Raw genomic sequence first — 10,859 nt, 5'->3', positions numbered from 1 at the left:
TATATATATATATATATATACACATATATACATACATATACACGCATACACACGCATACACACGCATACACAGACACATACATATACATATACATATCATGGATAATTGTCTAGTAATAGGAGTAATTGTAAGTCCTTAATAATGTGTGATCTCAATCTTTGTTTTGCCAATTCTATATTTTCTATCTTCTTGATATTAACTTTATCGATTTATTTATTTTTCTTACTACAATGGATGTTTTTCCAATTAGAATTATATAATATGCAAAAATCACACACTAAAGAACATTGCTTTGAATATATTTTATAATTATCTCAATAACCAATTTGAAAATATATGGAGTTGATGTAAATGTGCTATAATTAATAACTTTTCGGTCACTTCACAGTTAAAGCCTATTATTAGTCAGTGTGCCATCATAGATATCTTTGCTCCATATATTTCGCTGCTTGTTAATTTTAACACAAATCATTTGCATAATGAATCTTTCGAACATGAAATCCAGTTGGTTCTCTGACAGTGACATAAAATATTTTTACCGTTTATTTTATTCATTTCTCCCATTGTTTCATTGTATGATTTATAAGTTTGCTTTTTCTCCCTTTACTTTTTTAATATTGGTTAAAAAAAATGCTATGTTCAATATATTTTACATCCCTTTATTTAGCCTTCAATCTCATATTGAATTGTTAACCAAATTATTATAATAGGTTCAATAATTATATAAATCTCGACTAAAATCTTATATGGATCTACAGCATTATCTTTATGCATGTGTTTGTAGATATTGTCACACAAAATAATATCTTTCTTAAATTCTGATTTAGTAATTTCCCCGAGTAACATTATCACTTTTTTGGTATCTTCATCTTTAATCAAGAATCTATTGCCATTATTTCTAATGCATATACCTCAACCAAAATCTTTACATTGCTTAACCCTTGCCTTAGCTATTCTATATACTCATTTCCTTTTTTGTACCATGCCTATTTTATACACTTCTTACTTGTGCAATAATGCCTATTACATAAATCTTTAAGTTGTAGCTTTTGTTTTACTCACTAAATTTGTTGATAGACTTGATAGTTTTACCATTGCAAACCTCAGCAGTATTCAATTTTTGTCAATTTTTGAAAATGCATTCTTTTCTATAATAATAATTATTTGCACCTTCTAATTTCACATCCAAGTCTCCTTATTTATTAAGAATTAAAAATCATATATGTTGTTTTTACTCGCGACATTTTGTTTTCATTACCATTTTAATTTTTAATTTTTTAGCATTTAACATTGGTAAGGAGTGTTTGCTGATGGCTGCTTCTATAATTTTCTTATGTTTGCATACATTATTTAGAAAATCCTAGAAGTATCATCTCGCACTGTAATTATGTCTTTTATTATTTTGCATGCCACATAGTTTGTAGCTTTATTTTTCATACTATATTTATATCTTTATACAAACAATACCATATTTAGCATAAGATATATTTTGCTTATATTTGATAATAAATCGCATCCTTCTTCACTTTATGAAGAAATTTGTGTTTAGCTGTCATTTGGACAACATTATGAATTCTTGTTTGGCTTTCCTATTCTACTGATTTTGTTGCAAGCAAAGATAATCATGAACTTAGTCGGCATATGAATATTTCGGATGGATAACAACTTAGAGATCCACAACAATCAGATTATGCTGAGGTTTTTATATTTTTCTCTTGTGAGGGCACGAGCCATGATTTGCTTTTGGCATACTAGAGGAATTCTCGATTTTAATCAGAAAACAACTGTCAACTTTGATGTTGGTGAAGATTTACTTTCACTCATCCTATAAATCTTGTAAAAGGTTAGGTTGATAGCATACAATACAAGTTGGTCCATAAAAGCCTCATCCTCTTGCATGTGGTAGCTCTTAATGGACTCATCTTTGTTTCTATGATTTTCCCATGGAGAAAATGTCAAATTTGGAGCTTACTTGATTTGCATACCCATGGTCACTTTGGGGAAGAGAAACATCGTTGACACGACTTGTTTATTTTTTTTAGGTAGACCAAGCACTGAGTATGGCACTATGCCGTGGCATGTGTAGTGGCACATTCTCACGTTGGCAAGTGTAGTGCATTGCTGCATTGCTGAGATATAAGATTTAGAGTAATTTAAGTGTGGATTGCTATTTTTTTGGGCTGGTATTTTGGACAATGTAAATGTTGTTGGTTTATGAGTTTTGGTAGTTGTGTTTTGTTCTGGATTATTCGAAAGAAACAATGGTTTCTTATGATATGGCATCATCTTATTCATTCCTACAGTAGGCACTCTTTGCATACCATATCCTAAACATTCATTTTAGATGTGTAGTAAAACAAGAGTTTGGTGTCTAAACTCATCATGAAGTATTTTGGGAGAAAAACTTAATATATGCAACATTTATGGTTGTTTTCGTTCATTTTGTAATCTTACGGACCCTTAAGTTAGACTAATATCAATGCGCTTGTATAAATTGCAGTTTGCTTGAAGTTCATGATATTATTTTTGAGATGTTTTAACATTTTTTGTTCTTGTTGTGGTTTTCTTTTATATTTATCATCTTAAAATAATATCCAATAATTTTTAGGATTATGACTTCTAAAGTTGTTTTGTGAAATGAAAAAGGTATTTAAGTAATAAATGTATAAAAATAAATACCTAAGGCTTATGTGCATCTAAAATTTATTTAAGCCAACCATCTAATAATTAATGGTGTTTTAAACTATTCATCATATTATTTTTGTATGCAATATATATATATATATGTGTGTGTGTGTGTGTGTGTACATATATATATATTTGTGTGTGTGTGTGTGCACTTAATATTTATATTGTTTCAAAAATTTTAAAAATTTCCTTTCGGCAAAAGAATTAATTATGCTCTTTTATAGTAAAATCAGATGAAAAAAAAATATAATGATAAATTTTAATGATGTTTAAAAATCGACATACATGGCACTAAAAAATTCTCTTTATATATCTCACACACCTTTCTTATTTACATATAAAGCACCTAAATTCTATTTAATACTTAAAAATAAGCTCCTGTTTCCTTCGTTTCATTCTCATCAACTCCTTAGAAAAAAATTATTGGGAAGCTCAAGTTCGAAAGCACTCTTCCATGAATTTTTTAATAGGTATCTTTAGAATAATCAATTTTTGACAATAATCACACAATTTCCAATAAAATTGTCAATTTCCTCCAATCCAGTCAAAGGAGCTGTTCATTTCACCCGGGTGTGTTCGTTTCCTCAACAACAAATGTAAAACTTTAGAGGTTCATGCTTTGCTCTGAGAGGACTGGAAATAGAAATATGGGAGTCTTTAGCTACCTCCTCCTCCTCCTCTTCTTCTTTTAAAATAATTAAAAGCCCTTTTATTTAAACCTTGAGTGTCCATTCTCAAAGACGAGAGTATGTTCTCTTATCTCTCATGGATGGTTAATATCGATATACCAACTTAAAAATTTTTAATTTGTCATACTTTTTTTCCTAAGAAAATAAGTTGTCCATTGTTCTTCTTTTTACTTGACACCTTGTTTAGTGATAAAAATTATGTTGAAGTGAAAACAGAGAATTAGATAAAATCTAAAAAGAATGCTTCAAGTGGAGTAAGAGTTTGGCTTTGAGCAGAGGGGAAATGTTTTTGCGATGGAGAGGCTGATGACGAGGCGGAGGGGAGATGAAGTCGGCGGAAAGAGTTTGTTTCTAATGGGGCGTAGGTTCTCTGAGTAAAAAAGATGACTGAAAGAAAATATTAAATAGAATTTAGGTGCTTTATATGTAAATAAAAAGAATTGTGTGTGAGATCTGAAAATAGAGAAGTTTTGGGTGCATATATGTAAAAATCCCTATATATATATAAATAATAATAATAATAATAATAATAATAATAAATAAATAAATAAATAAATAAAATTTTAATTCTTAATATTTACATTGTCTCGAAAATATTAAAAAATTACTTTCGGTAGAAGAATTAATTTTGCTCTTTTATAAAAATATTGATGCAAAATAAATAATGGTAAATTTTAATGATCTTTAAAAAATCAACATTTTTTTTTATATGAGCATTATATACATACATGCATGCATGTATGCATATATAACTATAATAAAAATAATAATCCTAAAAGATTCTATTTGCTTAAAGAATTTATTATGTTCATTTATAAAATTTTGGAATTGAAAAAATAAATAATAAATGAAATTATAAAGCTATATACATTTTTATTGATATGAATTAATAAATTTCTTTATAATGAATAATGTAAACTCTTTTAGCAGTAGATAATATAGAAATTCATGAAGAAGTTAAATAGGAATTTAGTTGATGGTAACCAATATATTTTTGCATTATACATGCTTATCATTATTTAGAATAATTAAATAATGCGTTTCTCTGTTTAAAATTGATGATTAAGATTCTCTGCTTGTGAAATGTTAATGATTTGTTCAAAAGTCACTTGTATTTATTCACTTGCACTAAGTGCACAGACTTAGAATTTATTGTGTTTTTGAAAAGTATGTTTGGATGTAGAATATTACCTTTTTTGTTTAGATTTGTATTCAATATTGTGATTTGATGCATGCGACAGATATTTTCAATCTATTAATATATCAAGTGCCAAAATAGTCCCCTCTATTTACATGGGGTTGTTTTAGCCCCAAAGTTTATACAACGCCAATATCGTTCCCAGACTCTTTAAATTGGGTCTGAAATAGTCCCCAAGGACTATTAGAGCTCAATTTTGAAATAGTAGGGGACTTTTTTGGCACTTCTAAAAACTTTGAGACTAAAGCGGACCAATGTAAATAGTCGGGGACTATTTTGACACTCTACTCTTAAAATATAATGTACTATACTTTCTTGTTCAGATTTTGTCTTAATGTGCTCTCCACCTTTTGGCAGGCAGCTTCCAGTGCTGCTGAGGCAGATCTTTCTCCTACACACCCAATTAGATTGGGGTTGGCATTGAACTTCTCTGTCTTTTATTATGAAATAATGAACTCTCCCGAAAGGTTGGTGAATCGTTGTGTTTGGCTTTTGTCAACTTGACCAGGAGTTCCTATCTGAATAAATTTTAACACACATGTAGGGCTTGCCATCTAGCCAAACAAGCTTTTGATGAAGCTATTTCTGAGCTTGACACATTGAGTGAAGAGTCATATAAAGATAGCACATTGATTATGCAACTTTTGAGGGATAACCTCACTTTATGGACTTCAGACATAGCTGAAGATGGAGGTAAGAGTTAGTTTTTTTTTTTGTAACGCAGGTTCACTTAATTTTTTTATTTAGAGCCCTGCCTGTTCTTAGATTTTAATTTTGTCAATGTCTGTTAATAGCAGAGTTTCTTTCTTACATTTTAGTTAATTGAAACTTGGTGTTATATTGAATTATGAGCAGTGAACTGCTATTAGCCCGTCCCATTGTTTTTGAACTGCCACGCATTTTTCCTTTGAGGAACCCTGCTGTACATTATTCTTTGCATGCTTGAGTTTTCTTCAGCCGTCTGATAGACACATTCTCAAATTTTCTATGCAATGCATATGATCAATCTTTGATTTTTTTTAATTTATTTTTATATTGATCTCCTAGTTTTACGTTAAATTTAAGTTGTTGAATATTTAGTCCCTTAGTAATAGACCATGCATCTGGTGCATATTGAAAGTTTTAAATTATTTATAGATTTTTGTTTTTGTTTTTTATATGTTATTTTATGAATTGAGTAAATGTCTTATGACTTGTTAGAGTTTATATTTACATGTTTATTAATTGGAACTCTAGCTTATTTCATTATTTTTTTCCTTTCTGAGCAACGAGTTCCTATTGACCTCTCCCATTCATCCTATGTGGCCATGCACTATTATTGTGAAAAGCCCGCTCTACTTTTTTGTGCATGCTTGAATTTTCTTTAGCTAAGTGATACAATCTTTAATTTGCTACACAGTCCTTGATTTTTGAAGTTTCGTTCTGTCTCTTTATATGTCAAATTTGGAATGTAGAATATTTATTCCATATGTGACAAACAAAGCTCGACTCGCTGGTGCATCTTGGAAAAATGTATATTATGTATAACCTAGTTTTTTTGGATATTTTATTTCTTGAATTGAGTAAATGTCTTAAGAGAGTTTGAGATATATTTTTTAAGTATTATAGTCTACTACTTTGGAACTCTTTGGCATGCTTGATATTGGCTGTTAGTTCTTTTTCATGGTAAGTATTTATCTCGGTTCTTGGAATCAATTTGTCAGTAGGTGTTAATTAGATAATTTTCTAAAAATTCGTTTTTTATGGAAGTTTATATACGCTAGCTATCTTTTGAGCATGAAAACAATCTCTCAACACAATTGGGATAAGTGTTATTAAAGTGTACTTTAAAGCTCACTTTAGGAGCGAAGCAAAGCAATGTACACATTACTTGCAAAGCACAAGCTTGCAACAAAGTTTCCTTGCTTTGTCCTACTCTGCATTTTTCTTCGACTCAAACCATAATCCTGGTTTGAATTTCATGGATTGATTAAATATATGCCTCAATAATTAGGATATGAGCATTGCTTCTCCTCATTAGTTCTTATAGACTTGAGTAGTTGCTCAGTGATTGTCTGTTCTCTCTAGCTTGAGGAAGCCACTTTGCATGATACATTATGATTGTATTCTAAAAATACAAATACCTACAACTACACTACTTAATTATTCAGTCCCTACATCGGCAATTGTACAACAATAGCACAATAATCATGAAGTATTTATGGCTAATTTTAGCATGATGTGTTTATCCAACTAATTTCAATTGTTAGTTATTCAAGAAGCATTAGTTTGCCTAGAAAGAATTGATGAATCATTTTGTCATGATCTTTGTAAATATGTCGACAACCTGAAGGCTAGTAAAAAGATGACTAGATGAGAATAAATAATACAATTGTTAAACTTTCTGAATTTAATAATAGTCCTCTTTAGTTAATTTTGTGTACTTATGAAGTAGAATTATCAGCAATTTGAATAACAATAATTTCTTCTGCATGGAGAGAGTGAATTTTTCTGAGAAAAATCAAGTCCATTTAGAAGTTTATGAAGCTGGATAAACTCAAAATAGGTGGCATGCATTGTTCTTAGAGGAGTTAGATGCATGAGGCTGCCTCTAATTCTTTTATGAAATCAAAGGCACACTAAACCACTTTGCTTTATGCATTGAAGCAAAAGGAACCTTATCACATCAGATTGGGTTAAAATTTTTGAAAATACATGTTGGGATAAGATTATATACCTTAGCCTCTTTACAAGTCACATTGTAGCATTTTAAAAAACCTCATGCATTGTAGACCACCCTTGTCAATCATTACTATGAGCCATTTTGCAGATGATTTTGAAGATATTTTTTATCAGCAAACGCTCTGGAAATATGTAGAAGAGTTTGATTCCTTTAATTTCGGCAATATGTATTTATTCTAATGATTTTATTTATTTATTTATATTTCTGCATTGGTGAAAGTCTTTTCATAATACCTTTTGAACAATTTAACTAGGGATTGTTGTGGACTATTAATAGAAGTATTGAAGCCAGTGTGAAACAGTAGGAAATTTTTTATTACTCTTTTAAGACAATTATTTGTATTGAAGATTTATTTTTTCCTGTTGAATTACATTTTTCTTAATTTTTGTAACCATTTTAACAAAGGATTGCCTCATCTCCTCATTGCTCTAGTATTTGTGAAAGGATAAAAACTACCTTGCAAGAGCAACAAAAATTTTCAGAGTAACACACACACATCTATATAATTTAAAGAATATCATTAAAATGAATAATAATAACATAAATTATAATTAAAGTGTAAACAATGGGCTGTAATTTATGGCCCAGTATTGAAAACTTGGGCGTCACAACAATGCCATCAGAATGTGAGGGTCGTTGGTCATTGTCATCGGGCTACTTTTGTAGATATGCTTAACATAAGAAGTGTGTATTGACTTAAATGGAAAAGGTTTGCCTCTCCTACCAAGATGAAAACTTCACTATTGAATGAAAATTTATTACTCGTCAATGCATTTGTGAACTCACTGGTGCACTCACCAACTCATCAATATTCTCACCAGTGTATTTGTCAAATTACTAGTCTACTCACCCTTGCTTTGGCCTACTTGATATACTCACATGTGCATTCAACAAATCCCAATGAACTAGCATTTGCGTTCTTCAATTTGCTAGTTCACATGCGTGCATAACTGATGCGCTCTTCATTTGTCAATGCCCTCATGTGTAGACCCTCGTATATTTGTAACTATCAACATTCTTGCTCATGAAAATCCAACCACTCCCTTGCACCAAATTGGTTGCTTACCTGTATGCTAATTCACTGAGGTCCGTTTGGCACAACTTATTTGCTACAGGGTGTTTTCAAAATGCCGCCAAATGTGCTTGTTTCCCCTGTATGGGCTGCGTTTCGCGACAAGCTGGAATCCTTTTTTGTTAAACACCAGTCCCAGGTTCGACCCCGCGACCCGCGTTTGGAGAGAAAACTTTACTCCCCACCCTCTCTCGCGGAAGCATGGCAGATGCATGGAGGAGGCACTCCTTTGAAGAGCAGTCGCCTAGTGTCGTTAAGCGTCACTCCACCTTTAGTTCCTCCTTCGGGAGCTACAATCCACCAGCCCTCGACGACTCCTTCCTTCTCCAACTTCTTCAGAAGACGTCTTACGCAACGTCATCCTCTTCCTAACACATTCTTCTTCCCCGCGAAGCTCTTACTCCTTATCAGGACCCTGTCATCGCTGTATTTGTTCTTGTATTTTCTTTCCTCATGGCTTGTTGGCTCATTCCTAGCCTACGAGTTTTCCCTCGCCCTCCTAGGCATCCCGGGCTTTTCTTCTCCTGATGTCAAGAAACCCAATTTCTCGAGAGCGCAACAGTTCTTCCCTATGGACGATGGAAGGTTAGGGTTTACTTTGAGTGAAGTCATTCCACATAGTTCAGCTCTATTAAACAATATGCAACAGATCTTAGTGACCAACAACCATCCCGGGAGGCAAAAGAGAAGAGAAATGTGCGGGGTAAGGTAATCAAATTTCACCAACCTTTTCTTTATCACGTGCTTATTGCTATGTTCATTTCCATGGTTGCTTGATGATGCAATTGTTTGTTTTGTTGACATTTTGGTTTTTAACATTTTTGTTTAGACATTTTGGATTCATGCTTTTTTAACAAGACGTGCTAAGTGTTTGTTTTGTTTACATGATCACAACTATTTAAATGCCAATGCACCATAAATTTTGATGGTTGGTATCTTGAATGCTAAAAGAAAAAAACACACTCATACACACAGTAAACAAAATGGAGAATCACTATTTATGATTCTATATGTTTGATGAAAAGTTCACGTCTCTTTTTGTGGCATACAAATTGGAGCTTGGGGTCTTGTTTTTCATTAGGGGAGACAAATTGGGTACATGGGTCGAATTGGGTTGTTGGGGGTTGATTTTAGTCAATTTAGGGTCAAATATATGTCAATTTTTTGTACTGTTGTGAAGTTGTTTTTTGCTTTTAAAATTCAAAATTTATAGCTATGACAGTTCTGTTGTAAATAACATTACTGAATAGGGGCATGATGATCATTTATCCAGAAACAACTGCAAATTAGTTGTTTTCCAAACACACAAACCAAACAGACAACCAACTTATCTGGATCAGCTGCTGATTAGTAATTTATCTGGATCAGCTACTTATCAACAGATTATTGATATGCTGCAGCTACCTTAAACAAACTCTAAATCATCTCTGTGTTTAGTTACTCGTACGTGTGAACTGAGCCACTTCAGCCATGATAACGGGTTATTCACTATAGTTAACTTGCGAATATGTCATTGTGCATTAGTTTAATTGCTCATGTTCACTCAATTAATCACATTGCATACTTCTCTATTTGCTTACACTAATTCACTAATTTTCCACTGTGCATTTGACACTCTTCTATGCATGCTTGGCTATTGGCCCATGCGTAAGGGCAACCTACCTATGCGCAAACACAATCATAATTGACATCATATCAATCCAAACCAATCAGTTCCCTTTGGCTTCCCTAAACATAGGTTATACTCCTATATTCTTTAATCAATGCCAAATCAAAAACGAAGTCACTTCAAATCCAAATTAAATTAATGTTCTACAATGCACCATTTTTTAAAAGAGGACAAGGTTATTTGAACCACCATTAAGACTTTCTCAATCCGAGGTTGTAAGCTCTAATCTCATGGTTAAGTCAACAAAGCACAGAGTTAATCACACTTTCCAAAACATAAGCATTGCCTTAACTCAAATTCACAAATCTTAACTGATAACTTATTGGCTGAATTGAGAATTGCTCATAAATTGTCCAACGGTTGTCTAAAACCTAAAATTCACGGTATGTTTCTACTGACAAATCCTCAAATTGGTTGAATAACACATCCATTCACAAATCCCAACTCACTGGCTCTACAAAATTGACATATAAGTCCTCTAATTGGCTAATAGTTGCCTAAGTCTATTTATTTTTCTTTATCAATTTTTAAAAGTTCTCTTCAAGTTTGCACTGAGCAAATAAACTTAGCAAATTTCTAAACAAACAAAATATCAAACGCTAGAACCTCTAGTTAAGAGTCCTTGTTGAACGCATATACTTTAGACTTTGGGCCATGTATATTAAGTAGAGGTGAGAATTTATGCATGTGCTTGATCCACCTGGAATATATGATTGGAGAAAACATGGTTGTTAATAAGATTTCATTGACAACATGGTTTTGTAGCCCTTATTTGTTGGTTAAAGAGTGCATCTTGTTGACTGTGGATGACCATAACATA

At 32.0% G+C, this 10,859-nt stretch overlaps 1 protein-coding gene across 1 annotated transcript in view; it reads left to right on the top strand.

Annotated features, from left to right (window-relative positions):
* LOC110033727 (14-3-3-like protein B) overlaps positions 1-10,859 on the top strand; it is a 49,624-nt gene that overhangs the window by 20,832 nt on the left and 17,933 nt on the right. Inside the window, exons 4-5 of the mRNA XM_020737787.1 lie at positions 4,934-5,043; positions 5,121-5,269. Of these exons, the coding sequence (XP_020593446.1) occupies positions 4,934-5,043; positions 5,121-5,269 (259 nt within the window). The remainder of the gene's footprint in view (positions 1-4,933; positions 5,044-5,120; positions 5,270-10,859) is intronic.

The sequence above is a fragment of the Phalaenopsis equestris genome, unplaced genomic scaffold, assembly GCF_001263595.1.
Source record: "Phalaenopsis equestris unplaced genomic scaffold, ASM126359v1 Scaffold001269, whole genome shotgun sequence".
In the NCBI taxonomy this organism is placed as follows: Eukaryota; Viridiplantae; Streptophyta; class Magnoliopsida; order Asparagales; family Orchidaceae; genus Phalaenopsis; species Phalaenopsis equestris.
This window is presented reverse-complemented; position numbering and strand designations above follow the sequence as displayed.